The sequence below is a fragment of the Larus michahellis genome, chromosome 11 (genome assembly GCF_964199755.1).
Source record: "Larus michahellis chromosome 11, bLarMic1.1, whole genome shotgun sequence".
NCBI classification, from domain to species: Eukaryota; Metazoa; Chordata; class Aves; order Charadriiformes; family Laridae; genus Larus; species Larus michahellis.
In genome coordinates this window covers 13224233-13245217 of record NC_133906.1, presented here as the reverse complement: position 1 = coordinate 13245217, position 20985 = coordinate 13224233, and the positions used below count along the sequence as shown (strand labels likewise).

Below are 20985 nucleotides of genomic sequence, written 5' to 3'. Positions count from 1 at the left end.
CTGACAACCTCCTTCTAGACTAGACTGCCATTTTAAAATAGGACCTTCCTGACCTCATTTTAAAATGAGGACAAATGCTGGCCCTATAAATAAAAATTGAAAATATTTGACTCAATTCATAGAGTTATATACACATTTTACTTAAAAGCTCTGGCAATGGCAAACCAGAACTACAATTCAGCAACAAATTCCAGGGTTTTATTGTATACCTGCGAAACAGCCTTCCCAAACAGCCACGTCAGTGATGTGAAGCAGTTATATACGCAGTTTACAAAATTTGATTTTTTAAAAACACAAAGGCTTTACACAGCAAAGCGCACTTAATATTTCTAATTTCCCTTAACTTTTTATTTCAAAAGTGAAAGCAGTTGCAATGATGCATTGAACAATATTTTGTTGATAGGGACCTTGGTATGGAACCTTCCTTGTAAGGTGCTTCAAATCTTTCCTAATTGAAAGAAAGAAAAGTACAATAAAAATAAAATTAACCTATGTTTAAAGTGCAAAGCAAAGATAGAGAGAAGCCTTGTGACATCAAGAGAAAGCAACAGCTACACTTCCTTCAAAATAAAAACTGATTTTTATCGTTCACATAGGTGTGAGAAGTGTGAGTGTGATTCCCGGATTGCCTTTTTCCACAGTCAGCTTAGACAAGCTGACAAACCATAAGTCAAAAAAGAAGTAAATATCACTCAGTAATGGACACCACATCTACAGAGCAACCGGGCTGGGCTGGGCACCAGATGAGGAACCGGCACCCGTCCTCACCAACACTCAAAACACAAATTCTGCAGAAAGCACCTGCCCAATCGCTGGCTTCAGTCAACTTCCTATTTTTAAGGTATAGTGCAGTCTGTCTGTTAAGTGCACTTTAACGAGGTGTTATGTATAAATGTGCAACTTTTTCCAACTCCCTTGCCATCTGTTTTGCCTTTGAATACACACTTCTTTCAGAAACTCAGAGATTAAAAAAAAAATTGCTATACTTTCAACTCCCGAGTTATGTAGAGCAGTATCTTCTAAAGGTCTACTTCAGAAAGAAGAAATTAAAAACAACTTAAAGGAAGGAAACACTTTTAACCAAAGTATAATAGACTGCTGAGGTTAGATGGCAAAGACACCTAAGCAGGAAACAAAATCGCAGCTTGTACTCAAATACAGAAAGTGTGGAGAGAAAACCGCTCGCCAGCGGGCCAGAACGGCAGGCGGGACCGGGTTCTCCTCTGGAAGTTACCAGCTTGTCTGGAGTCCCGGCTGCGGGGAATGGGACCCGTTTCCATTTAACGTTCGAAATCTCAGGTCAGATCGGCTTTTTATTTCTCGGAAGAGAGTTTCGGTATTACAGCAGCTCAAGGGACCTGAGTTCTGGCCTCCTCAGGAGCTCCAGATGCTGAACAAACCTGGAGACAGGATCCACCTCTGCAGACGCCTGGAGGCCCCCGCGCAGGCACGGAAACTGCCAATGCTCTCCGGGGCTTTGAAATGAAAAACTTCCACCCTCTAAGAAACAGCTGGTGTTTTTAATATCTTTTACAAACATGCCAGTATTTTTGGAGTTTTTGAATGCGAGCCCATGGCTTAAAAAAATTACATAGGATAAAGTCATAGAGGGTTAGGTCATTGGATAACATTTTTTTATCAAGGCTCAGGAATCTACATTTTTTTCATAGCATCCATAAAAGTTTCCCTGACCTATTTTCATGAAGTTTTATCTTCTGATTCAAAGACTTCCTGATAATTATTAGATATATTTATAGTAAATGCAGAGAGGCCCCAGTCAGGAGTCTGGGTTCCTTCAAGCTACTATCTACACACAGGGAAAATCACCTTATCCCAACACTCTTACAAATAAAATCGACTGGCCAGCCAAAGGAAGCTTAATTTTATGTGCACAGGCAAAACACACCAAACTTCTGCACACAAGACGAATGCTGTGTAACACTGCAGCATACTACTTTAAATAGATAGAGCACAGTATTAAAAACAAGCTTTCCTCGAACAGTACTGCTTGATTAAAGTAAACCACTGCTTTGTTTTGCTTTCTGAATTCTGCTCTGGGTCCCAACTGCACAAGCCTATGGCTCGCTAACTCACTGGAATTCTGAGAAGATCCCGCTGCCAAGAATGACAGAGGGGAGAAGGCAGAGGAAATTATAGGCTTTGGATGAAGAGAGAGAAGTTGACAAAGTTCCACGGCCAAGATGCGCAGCCACAAAATAAAAAAGCTGGCGACAAGTCAAAAGACTCAGAGCAGCCATAAATGGAATTTTTTTGCAAACCGGGTGAAGAAACACAATCCAGGTCGATAGGTTCAAAAAAACCACAACCTACCTTTTTTGTTCAAATATCAACAAGACTCTGCAATCTTACGTAGTTTCTCTCTGCGTCACCAAGACACATATATCTCCGCACACCTTCTTTCTTCCCAAACTGAGTCAAATACCAGGGAAACACAGAAACGAGCGGTTCTAGCAACCCCACGATCAAGTATGCTGAAAAGTGTGTGAAGGGACAACACCTCCCAGAGGTTCAGGAAGACTTATTCAAAGCAGTGGAATAAGTACCCTTGTTGATGAGGAAAGGTGTGGAATTTCTTGCTTTACTATAAAAAGGTAAGAATTATTTCCAAGTTCACAGTTTTATGTAACACAGGAAATAAACCCTGGCTAAAGGTAATATAGGCAAGATTAATATTTATCTAGCTCATCATTATAATGTTAAGAAACTAGATAATGACATTTGTTTCTAGATATGCCTTCAAAAGTAAAGCTGCGACCTGTACAGTATGTTCTGTGTTTTCAGCTGACTGGAGAGAAGTGTGCAAGATGCAGAGCGACAGGAAGAGGCAAGGCAGAGGACGATGACAAGAGGACTGTCCCCAGCCCCGGGACATCCCAGCAGGATGAGACCCCGAACTGTTCAACTCGCACCCGTCTGCGGGAGGTCTGTGGATGTGCACTTACAGCATGGGACCTGACAGTGCCCAAAAAAAGGTGATGCTAAAGCATTCACATAAGACAATCTGTTTAGACAGATTACATTAGAGATCTCAGGGTGAGAAAACCTTCTTAAAGTACTCCACTGTTTCGTTTCGGGGAGCAATTTGGATCAAACAGGAAACTGATAACAGCAAGTGGTGCTCTAGAACAGCAGTCTGGTCAGAAAAAGTGGAGTCTTCATTATATGAAGGCAATTTTTAAAAGACAAACAGCATCATTTCTTCCCTCTGAAGTTATGCCAAATTAGGGATGGAGTACCCCAATCCATTTCAGAGATATGTTGAGTCTGGAGAAAAATTACATTGTCGAGTTCAATCTTTTACTGGTAATCAGTAGATACAGGAAACAAAACATGAATTCTTGAATGAGTCAGCAAGTACAGTTCAGCTGGTGATAGCTGAAGTTGCTACCCACAGCTATCTCCCCTGCCCATCTCCACCCAGCAGCTTCCAAGATACCACCGACTGCAGAGCTGTGCTCAAGGCAACAACTGCCACTGCCAGTCTGCCCCGAAACCCCGCAGCTGGGGGGAGCCAGCAGCCGAGAGCAGGAGGACTCCTTCTTCAGAGCCGTCAGCTCAAGCAGGTCCCCTAGAAACATGCCCTGTGCTGCCAACAGCAGCAAAGAGCAACTGATTTCTCTTTAGAATTAATAGCTTGCACACTTCAGTAGTTATTAAGTATATGGGAGGTTTGGAAGAGATCTTTCGGAACAAGAGATCTAAAAATTTCTTTAGCAAAACATCTGATTTTAAAACTTCTAATTTTTTTTGTAATTGAAAATATAAGATCTAATAGAACTATTGATGGAATTATGAAGAAAATTCAGTTTATGCAGAAAATTACATTTGAATTTCTTAGACCTGCCAGTCTCCATTGCTTTGGTAACTGAAAATATAAGATCTAATAGAACTATTAATGGACTTCAAAGTTATAAGGAAAATTCAGTTTATGCAGAAAATGTCACTTAAATTTCTTAGCATTTACCAGCCAGTCTCCATTGTTTTGCTAGATGAAGGTAAACACTATACAAAAAGGTGCAAAACGCTTCCCTAATGGGGAAAAAGGCTCAATGGCATTTCCAAGCTTCAGAAGTATCCTGAAGAAGGTCTGAATTTATGAAACAAAAATTAAAAAGTAAAAGGAAAGCCATATTATAGACATCTTTGCAGACTGCTGTGTGTGTGTAAACCAGAGGAAAAACGATGACATTCTTCATAAGGCTACTGCTGAAAAATGTTACTGTGAAGCAAGATAGAGAGATACAAAGCACTGAAACAAACCCAGAACTATACAGAATTGAATTTAAAGGAGTTTCAAAATCCTGATCTTTAACAGGAGTTACTCTTTCAACAGCACCCAGTATTTGACTACAGGACTGACCTTTGTTGGAAAAGGAAATTTTGACGGTTCCGTTTTGCATGGTGTATGAATAGCAGTCAGCGGAGGAGGCCAAGAATGGGTCATCTCCTATAACCAGAACAAAAGAGAAAAGCTATTAACAAAATTAACACAAAGATTTCAAGTTACAATCTTGATTCAAAAGGTAACCTGTCTGTCAGTTTTCAGTTCATTGTCCACACTTCGCAAAGCTTTATATTCAAATCTTAATTTCCCAAATGTGTAACAAAGATTTTACACGTAAACCTAAATCTTAAATTATTACCCATGAGAACAGATAGTTAAGACGTAACAACAAGCAGAAAGACATAAACCAGTAAAATTGGTTGGCCTGAACATAAACTGCAGTAGAAGTCAGAGTCCGATCATTTCAGACTGTGAAGAGCACATGTAGGATACAGAGGCAGAAAGAAGTATCCTACGAAAGGGAAGCCTGTCAAGTTTGAGGAAAAAGAGGAAAATCAAATGCCTGACGCTGGAAAAAAGTGTCTTGTACTGTCTCTAAGCATCTCCAAGGGCCATGGAGTACTGAAAGTCAGAGCAAACAGTAAGCCGTGGAAATGCTCCAGGGGAATCTGATGATTCTTTTGTAATGATAGACATACGACCAGGGGATTGCATGAGGAGTACAATACTTGAGAAAATAGCTTAGGTGGAAGAGAAGGGGAAGTTCTGCTGTGGGGTAGCAAAAAATTACTATAATCTAAAAAGATATCAAAATGTCAGGACTGTATTTTGGTGGAAGAAATGGGTGATTCTGGTGCGGTTAACAGGGAGGTGGCCCAGAAGAGCAAGAATGCAGTGAGGGTATCCAGCAGGCGATGCGCACACCCAGCAACGCCCAGTGCCCGGCTCTGCTGCCAGTTCTCCCCAGTCTACCTGCTAGAGGAGTAATTGAAGAGCCCTCCTGTAAGGACTTGCAGCCAAGGCACTAATCAACTGCAGAGTACTTCCCACCTCCTTCGTAATGTTTGTACGTTCAACAAATAAGTTAAGAACAAAAGCACAAAGAACTTACTTTGAGAATTTCATCCACACAGCTCACATCACCAGATGCTGATGCCTACAAATCAAAACTCAAGATTAACATCTCCTAAAGCAAATTTTCCTTAAAAGATACCAGGGGCTAGAAACAGTTAAAAAAAACCCCTTCAATCCTTATCATGATTCATATGGACTTTCTACAGATACAAACACACCTTGCTAATTCTTTTCAGCAACATTAATTTTAATATCAGATAGATCCATATTTTTATGGTATGAGTCACATCCAGTTACGAAAAGCAAACACATGAGATCTATAAAACTGCCACAATAATCTACTTTTCACTTGACAGTTACAGTGATCATAGGCAGCCAGTGATATTAAAAACTTCTAAAGAGAAAGACAATCATAGCTTTCAATCATTTCCTGAAGAAGTCACTGGATAGTATCTGAATTCAAATGCACGACCGTGAATATACAGTAACGAAACTGCATCATGAAGTAAAACAGACATTACAGCATGAATCTGGAAACAGCAATAATTATGATACTTCTGCATCCCTGGCTGCCACAGGCAGAAAGGAAGCAAAGCTACTACACAATTCACTGCATCAGCACATCAAGTCTTCACGAATAAGAAAATAATTAATTTTCAAATTTCCTTACCTGTGTCCTGGATCTTATTTTGCTATTTGTTGAAATCCCAGGAACAAATGCTTTTCTCTAACTACTGTGATTCACGCAGTTTAACAGGAGATGGAACGACATTTTATTATTAAGAAAGGCACTCTCCTTATAAGTGAGCTGTAGTTAGAGACTGTGCCTTAATGATTCAGGAATTACCAAACTACTAAAAGTTGTTAACCTAACACTATTTTGTATCCAGCATACCCAATACAAACTCTGAACCCTGTTCAATTTAGTGTGTTTTAGCGTTAGCTTATTTTCCCCAGGTGAAGCTATAATAACCACATCTAGTAATTGCTACACACTTCAAAAGAAAATCTGATACGTGCAGATAGCATCACTAGTCTAAGACAACATGGCTCCCAGTAATGACAATATATGTATCTAGCTTGTCAACATATTTGTGAATATCCTGCTATTTCACTAACTTCTGACTATAGAAATACTCTATGAAAATTAGCGTTTCTGGATTAAGTTAGTCTTTCTGAATGTCTCATAGCCTTTACCTAACAAAAATCACAGTATCCACATGGAAGAATCAGAAGGAAAAAATAATTAGTTTTGTAAATTCCTCAGTTAAAATACAGGTCTTCACTGCATACGTTTAAGATGCTTCGCGTAACAAAAAAACACCAGTGTTTACTAAAAACTAAATTTTGGTTAGGTAGGTTGGGATTTTAAAGAAGCTGGAAAATCCCAGCCCAAAGGGACTTAGGTTTAAGAAGCCAGGAATCAGACAGCAACTTACATCTAGCGGTTGAGAAGGTATTTTCAGCTTGGTGAGATGCGCTTTGCTGCTGGGCTTCAGCTCATTCACGTTGCTGCTGTGAGTCTGGCTACAGTAGTGTTCGGAGGATAACTTTGGTTCCATGGATTCCTGCCCATCCATTGGCCTGACGTACGCAGTGGGTTTCTGTAACATTGAACTGGACTTGGACATTAGTGAAGGTGGAAAAGACTGGTTAGAGTGCTGTCCACTTGAAAATGAGGGAACACGGGAGGGAGAGTCCCAGTTGGCATCAGGATCCCGGGGAGATTTTGAACGTTGATGTTCTTTGCTGTGGTGATCATTTCCATGAGATCTCGAATGGCTGGAGCTCAGTGAAGAAACGGTAGATGGTTTTCCAGGGCTGGAAGACCGGGGTTTGGAGTGTTCGGACCCATGCTGGCTTTTTTTGCGACTGCTGCTGCTACTGTACGAGTCACGGTCGTGTCTCTGGCCACTACTGCTAGTGTTATTGCCACTGCCGCGCTGACTACTGTGTCCGCTCTGTAAACCCGAGGACCGTTTCTGAGATTGCGAGGAAGTGCTGGGTGCAGGTCCTACAGGAGTCCATTTGCTGCTCTGATGGGAGCCAGCATTATGTCTCTGATCACCAAAGAAACTTTGGTTTGATTTTTCATCTGGTGTTGATGGTACGGTTGGTTTGGGAATTCCAACAAGCTTTTGTAGCGACCTATCTCCTATAAGATCCTTCATTTCATCATAATTACCAAGCATGCTCTGAATACGACTAGACAATTTGTCTTCTTTGCTGGTCTGTGAAAATAATTTTAAAAAATAACGCTTTAAAAATCACAACTTCACTTTCAGTTAATTGACTGGACAACTACAGCAATTAATCCAAATTTTAGGGACAAGAACATGGCTAGCAACCACGTCTTTTTTGCCATTGTTTCCAATTCCCAATTTTGGTTCTTAAAGCAGTAACTTAACCCCATGAAGCATAAGGAAAAGATCTATTTCAGCAACAGGAGCAGCTGAAATAGCACTAAGCAGTGCTTCAAATGATGCACTGGTGAGCTGGATACAAGTTTAAAAATTGTAGATGCTTACTGTCACCTTAAAGACTTTCACCCTGAAGACTGTATTAGAATGTATTACTCCTAAAAAGTTTTAATTAACAGTAAAATAAAATCAGCTTAACCTCATCACTGTATGTAATTTTTAATTGGTATTTATACTGGCATAATTCTTATTGCCAACAAGAGTATATAGAAGGAAGGGTTCTTTCTTATACAACCAGTTTGTTTTCAAATAAGGTACACTGTATCCCATGCATCCCAAGTAGCTTTAGCTAACCTCACACGTGTGGCGTTTGGTTATCACCCACAGTAAAGCGATGGGAGGACAGGAATAAAAAAAACCCAGACATCTCTCAACTTTCCTCCTGCAGGAGGACAGTTTTCAGTCACAATGTTTTACTTCTTGCAAACCAGCCGAAATTGTGATAAGGGAACAGGTTTGCTTTCAAAGTGAGTTTTGAGCTACATAATTAAAATCTGAAATGGTACTTTTTTAGCTATCCCAGACTTAGGTTATTTTTTACAGTTCTGTTCAGCAAAGCAAAGCTGGAAGGAAACCCAGCACAGGCTGAAAGCTGCTCAAGATCACAAACAGAGCCAACTTCTTCAAAACAAACTAAAAAAAATCAGATACAAACTACTGCCCCACTAGCTAAAGCTGATAATTCTATTATATCAGGCATTTCAGCATTTAAAATTAACTGCCTACTTAAATATTCTCTTTCTGAACCCACCCAGCTCTGGATTACACTGATTGAAAGTTAGAAAGTTTAGCAACAGGCTAAAGCACCAAAAAAAAGCAGTTTGGCATGATCCATGGACAGTTTAATTGTTTTGAGTCGGTGTAGCAAAAGCTGAAGAAAGCAAATAAATTTCATGGGTTTATCATGCTTTTCTCACTCCCTGCAAAGCAGCCCCTCCTTCACAAGCATTACTATAAATCCGCCAGTAGAGCTGGTTACTAACTGCGCATCCTTATTTTCCAGCCCTGCTCAAATACTTGGTTGACGTAAGAGCTGTGGATATAAAAAGAGCGCAGATAACAATAAATTTCAATTACAAATCTGCATACAACTGCTAAAAAAAAACAAGTGTAAGAACTGCATAAACTCACAACTTTGTACGGTTCAGCAAAGAGAGGAGAGTTAGGTGGAAAGGCTTCTTCACCCTGTTGAATTTCTTGATTTCGCCTTTCCCTTTCTTTCATACGCAGCACATTCCGGTCTTCACGGTTCATGTTGCTACGAACAAAAAGATAATTTCTGATGACAGATGGAAGGGAGGAGGGATGCAGGCGCGCAGTGAGCCCCTCTACCTCTTTTGCCCGATCTCAGTTAAGAACCCTCTGCTGACTGTGACCCCTCAAAACTGCAAAGATGTCCGTCCAACTTCAGATACCTCACACTTCGAAGAGCTACAACCCACACTTCAAGGTAGCTTCTAACAGGGGAAGTTCATGCAGTAATTAAAAAATGAAAAAAATCCACGATGTCCTCAGGCAAGTAACTATTTCAAACCATTTCACCTGCTTGAATCATTGAGCTATTTCAACCCACGCTGTACATCTCCCATTCATTTCTGAAATACTTTTTCTCCTCCACAACCCCCAAAATGTTCTGCAATTTTACTCTCTCATCCCCCCACCCATCCAGTGCCTGACTTCTACTGCAGGTTTGGGTGTATTTTTGCTGCTGACTTACCTTTATTGGCACCCTTTCCCCAACGTATTCTAACCTCAAGCTTTGATGTTGTTTCCAGGTTTCCCTTCCTCCAACTCCCAAAAGACATTTCTACTCAAAGCAGTAATTTCAGTGAAGTTCTGGCAATATTGTGCCTTTTGCCTTAAACCATACACTATTCTCCTATTGCAAAAATGCAGATTAAAAAACTGCCAATCTCCCCTCTTACTTTGCAGTAAGAGTAAGTAAAAAAAGTAAAAAAATGCAATTTTACTTTGCAGTTTGGTCTTCCTGCTTCAGTTACCAGAAATACGTCAAATTGTTGCAACACACCAAAAAAAAAAAAAAAGTTGGAAAGGATTCCCTTTGAGCTTGATAAAGCATTCAGACTTAAAGGAGTAAACAAAACAAGATGATAAATAAGGTGGGTACTAATTCTTCTAACATGTGCTATATTTCATATCAAGAGATTTATAAATGCACCTTATTGATCTGCAAAAAGAATGGCAGGTGCTTCTAGGAAAGAAACAGATGTTCTTCCACATAATTTGCAGTATAAAATGAAAATGTCTTCTGCTTAGAAAATTGTTATTTCATGTTTTTAGACAGCTGCATGATTATTAAAAGAAAATAAAATTGCTACAGCATTACTTTGAAAGCTGTGCAAACCCAGCTACTCCATTCTAAACAAGACGACTTCAACCTATCACTTAACAAACATATCACTAAAAGGTTAAAATATTAACCTTTTCACCTTAATAACATTTAATCTCTTACTGTAATTTCTTACTCATTTGGCTTCATTTCATCTATCACTCTGAGTATAGTGAAATTTAAGAGGATGCCAAAACCAGAATAGATCCACAGCGAAAGTTTAAATCTTTGACATTTTTTAAGGCGATGGGTTTATTTCCCTGCATCGTGAACAAGGCAAAAGCACTAGCGTAACCCAACTCAACAGTCATATCAAGCCTCTGAATATGATAACTTTTAAATTATATGTGAAAAATTACTTTTCTCTCCAGTTATCCTGTAATCAGCTGAACTCATGTGAGTACAGGTGAACATTAAGGCTGCCTACGGAGAGCGGGACCCGTACACGGGACCGTGGCAAGCAAACAATCTGCATCATTTTGACATTAATGGCAAACTTCTTGTAAAAGTTTGAGCTTTAAAAAGCTTATTCTTCAGACTGCAGCCCAATTTCTTATACGTGTAGGATTTAAACAGAGACAAATATCAGATTTAATTATAGATACTGATCAGTTAAAGCCAACTGGAACAGTTTGAATCTATGCCATTTTACTATTAAAGGCAAAATGTGAGGCAAGGAGCAGGAGTGCCTAATCTTTGAGTAGTTCATTCACATCAATAAACTAAGATTGTGAACTATATACAGCTATACAGGTTGAAGACTATAGTCTTAACTAAGAATTTTACACCTCCATTTTACAAATAGAGAGTTAAATATTAACAAAGATCTTTACTATTTTTTACAGAGACAAGCATCATCTTTCAAAACTGTATCGACGTTTACTGTAACTCTTGGGACTGAGGAAAACCCCAACATTTGTACCAATGCTGTCACGTGAAAGGAACATTATAGCAAAGATCCACTTGAGATCAGGGCTGGAGCAAAACCAGAGCTGATCTGGCTATACCTGCCAGGTCAATGGAGGATGAGTCATTAGAAATACACCAGCTAAATCACACTTTTTATCACTCCTCCCCGTTTTTTTTTGTAATATAGTCAATGACAAATATCTTCATGGGTAGTCATTTTGACTGTATGGGGATTGGGTTTCGGGGTTTTTTTAATTAATTTTTTATTAGTCAATAGTTTGAATGTGATTCAAGTTACTCTTGTTTGTATCTAATCTTTTAAATCTCTACACAGAGATATTTTAAGTGCCTCCAGTGTGCATGATGCTATTAAAATCACATTAGCACTGAACATGTAAATAAATGAAGTTAGTGGGGCTTCCCTAGCTCTGGACTTCAGACAACTTCCCAGTCAAATCTTCCACAGCCACGAAACGTAACGCAAGATAAACCTGCCCAAATTCAGGAAACACAAGCAGTAGAGGTACTCTGAAAAGCAGAAGACGAAGGCATGCCTACTAAATCATCATTGCTAGCAATTAACTTCAGCACAGAGGAAATTGCAAAACTAAGTGTTCAGACCACTTGTAACTATAACGAACTTTTAAAATCTGCTATGCAAAATTCTACTACTGTGATCAAAGTTATGTATTATTTGCTCAGTTTTTTCCACGCCAAGCCTGAGCTGACACCAGCCCCATCCCACACTGGCCTGGGAAGCTCTGTTCTCTCCCAGTTCCACCACTGACTGGTGGGAATAAGCTCTGCCCCAGCGCTGCAGACCCAATCAGAGCTGCATGGAGGCAGAACTACTTCTCCCTCTCCAATATCCATACCCACTCCCCAGATTTAAACCTTTTCCCAGAATATAAGAGTTGGGAGCATCTTTGTGCAACTGAACTCCTGCCACCCCCCACCCCACTCTCTGGGCAAGGGGACAGCATCCCTGCTCCTCCCTCCCTGCACACCAGGCCTGAAGTGGAAGATGAAGAATGTGTTGACTTATACCTGCTGCTATCAAGAGGATCCTGCTATAATTTCCCTTTCCCTTGTCCCGGGAGGCCTGAGCGAAAGCGTGAACACCCAGGAGGAGCAGAGCCAGGCTAAGGGAGACAAAACTCATGCCCCCGCAGCAAGGACCAAAGTCACCTTAATTTCCACATCTGGGGAAAGAAAAGTTCAAAAATTAAAAGAAAATAGAAAACAGGCCTAAAGCACAGCATAGCATTTCCATTTTCAGAAAGTCTAACTCTCTATGGTTTGAGTCGTTATTTTTGCAGTTAGACAGGCTGTACCCTGCCCAGCCCATTTACTGCCTGATTTCACTACACAACTGACTCTGTTGAAATCTCTTCTCCAGCTCAATACGAAAAGTTGAAAGCTAGCAGGAAATTCAGCAGGAAGTTCACAGAACCTTCTGCCACAAAATCCACTTGTGCATATTCTTTAACCACTGTTAACTGCTGATCTACACGTACTGAACTAGTCGAGCATCATTCAAATCATCCATACCAGAAACACAATTTTCATTTCTCGTTCCAACATCTTACTAAATCCTGTTTGGTATTTCTGTTCATCCTTAATCCAAAGAGGGCATGGCTTTGGCTAGAGTTGACTCAAGCAATCATCATCTTGGACTTTATAACTTGTGTTATGAAATTGCCGTGTTGCTGCTGCCCTGCCCATCGGCTGCAGCTTTCACAGAATGGTTCAGGTTGGAAGGAATCTTTTAAGGTCATCTAGTCCAACCTCCCCCTGCAATAAGCAGGGATACCTCCCACCAGACCAGAATGCTCCAAGCCCCGTCCAACCTGACCTTGAATGTTTCCAGGGATGGGGCAGCCACAGCTTCTCTGGGCAGCCTGGGCCAATGTCTCACCACCCTCATTGTAAAAATTTTCTTCCCTCATATCTAGTCTAATAGAAGATATCTATATCTTCTACTGCCTCCCACCTCCTGTTCCCTCAGCTCTGAAGCAAGGGGACAGAAACCAGGTATGGGATTTCTGGACCACATTTTCGGTTTAAAAAAAACAACCAACACACCCACATTGGCAGAGTTTTACTGGCAACACCATTAAAGGAAAGAGGACCTTGGCCAATCCCTGGGTAGAGGCGTAGGACTAGCAGCCTACTTCTCGCCCTTCTTGAACCACATCAGGCATGCAAGAGCCTTGCACAAGTTCACCAGCAGCACCGCTCCATCTTCCCAGACACCATAAGGCAAAACCATCAAAGGTGAAGGTCTGCCCGAGGAACTCTCCACACATAGCCCATCAAAAAGTGATCCAAACCCACCACTTCTCAACCAGGCATTAGTGGATCTTCAAAGCATGTTTACAACACCTTGACTTCCTTCAAGACCTCCTCATTTAACTCAAGGGCTTTCTTGTATCTGAATTGCTTTCATAAGCAAGAGAAAATCAAACAGTTCATTTATCCAGTGCTGGTTAATTGGCTTTGATGAAACACAAATTTTGTTTGACAACATTTGGCCATGAATGATAAACAGTCTTCAGACAGAACACACAATATCTAGCACTTCGTGCAGGGCACACCCAGCTGCATGAAGCACAGACAACTCAAACAAATTTATTTAAAAAAAAAAGAGGAAAAAAAAAGCTGGAAATCTTGCTTGTAATAAGGAATAATATGTTTTCATAAGGCATTTAAAAATACCAGAAACTGCCTAAATGCTGCATCCAGCTCCATCCCAAAGATACCTGGTATTTATTTCAAATATTTTTCTTACTTGTACCATGACTAGCAAGGAGTATCTAAGGAGCTGGCATGGCATGCTTCTCCCAAAACTCATGCATTGAGTATGGCATCGCTACTAATCCTGTCACTAAAATCATGTACACAATCCTGAAATGCTACTCTGACAGTTTTTAATACAAATACACTCACTTAGGAGCTATTAAGAAAGGGAGAAATTAAAAAATAACTGCCCTCCAAGAACAAAATTAACAAACACCCACCAACACACAAAAGAGGAACATGACCTGGTGTCACCAAGAACTACTGAATACTTATCACATAAAAGTGAACGTGTGGTCTTAACATCTAGCTTTCTATGTTATGGTAAAGAAAAAAAATGTAGAAACAATAAAACGTTTCCTACTAAAATGACACAGCTTTGCACAAGAGAGCAGAAACAGTACACTTCTACAGGTAAAGTTTAAAGGATAATCACAATGTTGCAAATACAGAAGCACTATAATCATCAAAGCTGTCCTATTAGAGTTTTCTAACACTGAAATAAGGAACAAAACTAAGAACAAGAGCTTACAGAGAATTCAAATAATATTCATATGTGTCAAGAAAGAGGAAAAAAACAACTTTTGAAAAGGACGAAGTATTCCATTTCATTTCTCCCCCGCACCCCTCTGACACAGCGGCTGCCGTTTTCCATCAGCTCTGGTTAATGCTGCAGAGGGATCCTGTGCCAAGGGAGGGGTGTTTGGTTTGGGGGGGGGCTCCAACTCCAAACGGTTCTGCTCCACCGAAGAAAAAGTGGTGATAGCAGCAGTACGCTTAAATTGTAACTCGGTGTCAATCAACTCGCTGCTGGGCACGCTCACACCGTAAGATTGCATACGTGAACGTAAGAAAGCTTAAACCATAATCTCATTCAGATATGTGGATGAGAATCAACTGTTACATAGCTCCAGCTCTAGAAGAGAGCTGCTACCCCTCTTTCTGGGGTTTCATCAGAGGGTCCGAGCTACCGGTAAAACGATACAAATACAAACCAGTGATTCACCATTAATATAAATCTAAGTGTTTCTTGTTTCTGTAATATAAACATAAATGTTCCTATTCCACCTTTCATGTCAGGGATCCCTTCTGCACATTCAACAGGGAAATCATAAAGTACTGTAAGAGCTGGACGTCGACACCTTTGTACGCATTGCAAGGGTGGGAGAGCTTCAGAAAAATAAATAAATGAAAAAAAAGTCAGTTGGCCTAGGTCAGGTTAATGTTTGATGAGAACTAGCAGGGAGGGCAGAGCGAGCAGTTTGCTGTAGGCACTTCTGCTTCCTACTCAGCTCCGAAATACCACAGAAATCCCCAAGAAAGCTCTATACGCCTGGACTTGTCACTGCTTCTTAGGCAAACGAACACAAATCCCTCACCACCGTTAGTCGAGGAAAATTTCACAGTACTTTTTGTAAGAGTACGCTGTTAATTCCAGTGTCGTCAAGTGATGATACAAGTAATTACGTCCTGCTCTTCAGTTTTACCTGCCAGATTTCCCCTTTGCTCCCCAAAGCTGTATCAGGCTACCCATGTACAGGCCCGCCGGCATCTTCTGCTTGAGAAGCCACCACGCTGCAATGATGGATTTAAGAATTATAGTGGTGATTTGTAACTCAACACTAACTACTGAAGAAGGACTTGGGAATCTTTTACAACTAAAGAGGCTCTATAACCGTAACGTCTCATTAAACAAGTTCAAATGAGAAATGAGTATAAATGAGTATATTATTCATCATACACGAGAGTCAGGACACCGAGGCAAGGACTGCATTTTGACTAAGGAAACAGTTAACACCCAGCAACTGGATTTTACAAGTCAAATTAAGGAGGTACTGTCTAACTTCAGCTGCAATACAGCTCATTTAAAACCAAGTTTTAAGTCCATTTCTAAAACATACTGCTAAAATAGCTGAAAATTGTTTACATCCAGGAAGAATTTGCAAGACTGGTTTGATGTAATTTACTCAAGGGATCTTAGGAGATCCAAAACTATCCGTCCTTTAAAATATCACAGTATTTTTGTGCAAAAGTATTCCAGGGTAGCAAAGACGTCTGGTTCCGCCCTCCCTGTTATTGACCTCACACAGAAACAAAGTTCCCAGCTTTTTCTCTTCGCAGCGAGCAGAGCTGCTCACAGGACACTATCTGCAGCCCCTCCTTTTTGTCCTGTCTCTTCAGAAACGGTAGAGGATCAGGGAAGCCGAGGATCAACAGCACCGTCCCTGCTCTCTCACCCTCTCTGGGCAGACGCAGAGGAAGATTCGCTCCTCCATCGGCCGTCCCTCTGCCATAAAGCAAAGGCACACGCGGAGGGCACAGATCCCAGGGGATGACCCAGCAGTGGTGTTACTGACTCTCAAAGGAAAAGAGTATTCCTAAAATTGAACACTGTGATACAACAAAGCCAGAATCTACTAAAATTGTCATTTTCTGCATCAATCACAACATTAAGTCAGATAAAAAAGAGGAGCCACAAGGTACTCGTTATCAATAACAGAGCCTGAGCCAGAAGAGTAAAGCTCATTTCTGTTGTTAACCCAAGCAGAATTTCAGTGTTGCCTTCCCAAATTTTTGCATTTCTATTTGCTTCATCTTGCAATACCAAAACTACTCTCAGGAATACAAGGCTTTCTTAGACAAGGCAATGATACTCTTTTTAATACCATCTGAAGCTCGAGCCCTGACGTCCTCCAGTTCAGAAGACAACAAACCCCGAAGCACTGGAGAGCAGGCTGAACTCAACAGAGCCCTGTCATCCGCTGGGAACACAATTTTGTTTCTTGCGCAAATCTCAACTCAGCAAACTTCAGTCCAATTCAATCTAACACAATGACGTCCTCCTCCAGTTCTCCATCGCTGGTAGATGCTATAATTTGCACAGTGCAAAGATGGAGCATCATGAACACAAAATTTTTTACATGCAACCTTTTCATGTCCACACAGGCAAACCAAAGCATATTCTAATACTGTTTCCCAACAATATTCTGCAGTTTAATTGGGCAGAAACTTAATAACCGAATTCCTGTGCCTACATGTTCATCTGTTTAAACTTTGAAGCCAAAACAATTGGTGTTTAAATTTTATTAAGCAATAGTTATTCAGACATCCAACATTAATCTGGCTATTATAGTTCTGACTTCCTCACATTAATTTACTTTCATAAAAGACATCATTACATTTGAGTGTTATGAACTCTATGGCATTAGGATTAAGAAAGTATTCACTTCACAGAAATTCTCTGATAAATATGCTCTGTATAAGATTTGAAACAGTAGGTGATGTTTTAATGAGGTGCCATCTAAACCAAAAGAGTGAAAAGGCAAAAGATCACGTTCAAGGTTCACTACCTTCTCCCACCTTAACAGCACTACAGAAAAAGCGAGGAGAGAAAAAGTTTATCACATACTTTACCCAGGTTTAACTGCCATTTCCTCCAGCCTTATTGAAAGATCATCTGTCTGCACTGTCTCACAAGACATTTATCTTGCCCTTCCTATCATAACCAAGGTTCACGTGTTCTGCTGCATAACATACTAAAACGAGCATCAGGCTTTGAGATAATAACTTCAGCCACTGTATAAAACCACTTAGGTCTTTTGTAACTGTTCACAGGAGTAAGGTCTCTTCCACACGACAACACTATAAAAATACCGATAGCATCTCTGCCTCTTCCCCTTGCTACTTCAAACACGGCTTATTTTCTAAACACAACTTTTATTTGATGCATCTTCACAACACAAATATCAATAATAAAATATTTTGGGGCTGTTACTACATCCTGTGCCCAGCTCTACTTGGTACTTGAAGCAAAAGGCAATTTTTAGCATTTGAGAGGACAGTCTGGGTGTGGTTCTGAGTCCCCGGTTTAGGGCGGACGCCCCGCGCAGCCCCCACCCCACACCGCTCTCCTGGGCGTGCTGGCGCAGGCGGCTACTGGAGCTGGTCCAGCCCAATTAGGGAAAATGGGGAAATCTGTGCAAGTTCAAAATAGGTACTTTGAGGTCAGAGTTATTTTTAAACTCAGGTAAGTTTGAACGCTCCATTGCCTCCAAAACAGTCATACCAGCATTAGAGAGCAGGAATAAGCAATCTGTTTAAAACAAAGTAACAACAAAAAACCCTAACAAATAAAATCCTCCCCCAAATCCACGTAAGTCTCATTGAATTACTGCCTATGTTTTTTGCATCGCAGTGTCACAGGTGGACTCTCTCTGCAACAGCTGACAAGGTTACGGCTGATGAAAGAAGAGCAGAAGGACGCTGGGGAGCAGGTTGGCGGCCCAGCCAGCGTTAAAAACTTCACTATTTTGTGATTTCACTCTCTTCAGAAACACGGGAAATCACTCGAGGTAGGCTACAGCAAGACTGGGTAGCACAACGTGAATTCTGTTTCCAGACTGTTAGCAGAACAGCCAAAGGGGGTGGAGGGGAAGCAGCAAAAGGCAACCAGGTTCACGCATGTCGGCATGTAAATACCTTTTCAGAAGGGATGGCTTGAACTCACATGGCACCAACGGGCCCGTTCGCAGTTACGGTATTTCCAGGATCGCTTTGCATTTTGAAAACTGGAAGGGTTCAACAGACTTCTTAAAATCCACAATTTTGAGTACCAGAAAAGAGAGAATTTTAACTCTGATTCCCAGTTTTCAACCCTAACTCGTACGCAAAACGTTTACCGAACTCATCATCATTCGCTGCCTGTCTAAAAACTGCTGCTAACACGTGAATGACATGACAGCTCTGAGATACTTTCTGATAACTTAAAACTTTCTTTTAAAATTGAAATACACTAAGATGATGAAAGCGCATATTAGTTAAACTTTGAAAAAACCCACTAGAAGAGTATTTAAGATTTGCAGACAAAGCAAAAAAAAAAAAATTCAAAGAAAGAGGAAGGGACCAGAACTATCTACAGAGGGAAGCTGAAATTCACCAGGAAAGCCACAGCTTTGATGTGCAATGCTTCCAAACAAACAATGGTTAAAAAAGTTGGAAAGTTTTAATCTTTCATCCTATTTATTAAATGCCACCTGTATTTTATAATCCCTGTAAGTAGACTGAGAAAAATATTAACATTTCAGCAGCCACCGAGTACCAAGACATTTAGTATAGTATCTATTACTTCAGGAAAACAGCTGACAGACGTTAACTAAGCTATAGAAGACCCTTATAATAAAGTAACATTAGCTTTTTTTCCCCTAATGACTTGAGGCTGTGGGTTCCCCCTCCGCCTCCCCCCCCCCCCGCAAAGTCCTTAGACCTTTTTCTCCCTTTTTTGGATGTGGCCTTAAAACAGAAGTCATGCTGTTCACAGGTCTATCAGATTTAAGCACCAAAAAGAGACCCAGCCACCCAGGACAGAACATGCCCCATGCTGCTCCCTGTGGACAGGGACCCCGTGTCCCCATCAGGGCAACCCGGAATGCCACGGCACCTTCATGGCCATCCCCACAGAGCACCAGCACTGCTCGGGGGCAACCCACGCTCAGCCCCGGACTGCCCAGGTACACCAGGGATGTGATCATTATGAACAACAGTAATTATGAAGTATCTTCCGCAGAAGATCACACAAAGGTTAGAGTTGGAAGGGACCGTAAAGACCATCTAGTGCCACCCCCTGCCCTGGGCAGGGACACCCGCCACACCAGGTTGCTCCAAGCCCCGTCCAGCCTGGCCTTGAACACCTCCAGGGATGGGGCAGCCACAGCTTCTCTGGGAACCTGGGCCAGGGGCTCACCACCCTCACAGCAAACAATTTCTTCCTGAGATCTCATCTAAATCTCCCCTCTTTCAGTGTAAAACCGTTCCCCCTCCTCCTATGGCTCCCCTCCCTGCTCCAGAGTCCCTCCCCAGCTTTCCTGGAGCCCCTTGAGGGACTGGAAGGGGCTCCAAGGTCTCCCCGGAGCCTTCTCTTCTCCAGGCTGAACCCCCCCAGCTCTCTCAGCCTGTCCTCACAGCAGAGGGGCTCCAGCCCTCCCAGCATCTCCGGGGCCTCCTCTGGCCCCGCTCCAACAGCTCCGTGTCCTTCTGCTGTTGGTGCCCCAGAGCTGGAGGCAGCACTGCAGGGGGGTCTCCCCAGAGCGGAGCAGAGGGGCAGAATCCCCCCCTCGCCCTGCTGCCCACGCTGCTGGGGATGCAGCCCAGGCTGCGGGGGGTTTCTGGGCTGCCAGTGCATGTTGCCAGCTCGTGTTGAGCTTCTCATCCACCAACACCCCCAAGTCCTTCTCCTCAGGGCTGCTCTCCAGCCATTCTCCACCCAACCTGGACTTGTGCTTATATCTAAAGTTATCTAAACAGTTTTTGGTCTGGGCAGACCAAGAACTTAACTTCTGCATTTGATAAACTAGTAAATATGTTGTGCAAGCTGGTTTTGAACTGCTGCTCCTAACGGATTTTTAACTGTAATCTAAAAGACTTGACAGAGATGAAACTGCGAAACATAGAACCATAACAAAACATATAATTCAAAATCAGTGAGACTCACTGAATCTTGCCACTACAGAAAGAAGTCAAGCTTTTTCTTGTATGAAGTTAAAGAAAAACACAAGCAACCATGCAAAAGCCTTGTCAAATTTCAGTTGAATTTCAAAACACTTGATGCAATAGCCCAGTTCAGTTCACACAGAGACTTCCAGCGCCTCAGTTTGTTACAAAACTTAAACCTTATAATGTCTCTGTTAACAGATAAAACCGCTTTCAAGTGCTACAGAAATTATATGGCAAGAAATGCTTCTTGTTGTTAAAGTTTCCATGCCTATGGTGGACAAATAGCTTCAATTAAACTGTTTTGCTGCCTTTCTTAGGCACCTGGCATGGACGGCAACTCCTCATTGTTGGCTGAATTAACTGAATTCTATTATGTACAAGATTAATTTTTTAAAGGTATGATTCACTATTTACTTATGCATAATAATTTAAAAAATATTAAGCTGTATAATAGATTAAAATAAATTGTATAAATACAAAGTACACTCCTGCTGGCAAGAAATCACCCCATTATACCAGCCAATGAGATCCAAATTTTGTACTCGTCTTCTCTTAAATAGAAACCAAGATTAAACCAC

The 20985-nt window shown here is 41.3% G+C and overlaps 1 protein-coding gene across 5 annotated transcripts in view; it reads right to left on the bottom strand.

The window, feature by feature from the left end:
- Nucleotides 1-20985, bottom strand: part of AFF4 (ALF transcription elongation factor 4) — a 54509-nt gene that overhangs the window by 25760 nt on the left and 7764 nt on the right. For 3 of the 5 annotated variants that reach the window (XM_074604271.1, XM_074604275.1, XM_074604272.1), the window contains exons 2-5: nt 8992-9118; nt 6820-7611; nt 5418-5462; nt 4382-4468 (exon numbers count right to left, since the gene is read on the bottom strand). In XM_074604271.1, coding sequence (XP_074460372.1) covers nt 4382-4468; nt 5418-5462; nt 6820-7611; nt 8992-9118 — 1051 coding nt within the window. Of the gene's footprint in view, nt 1-4381; nt 4469-5417; nt 5463-6819; nt 7612-8991; nt 9119-12166; nt 12322-20985 lie in introns of all 5 variants that reach the window. The other 2 variants (XM_074604274.1, XM_074604273.1) reach the window with 1 other exon arrangement.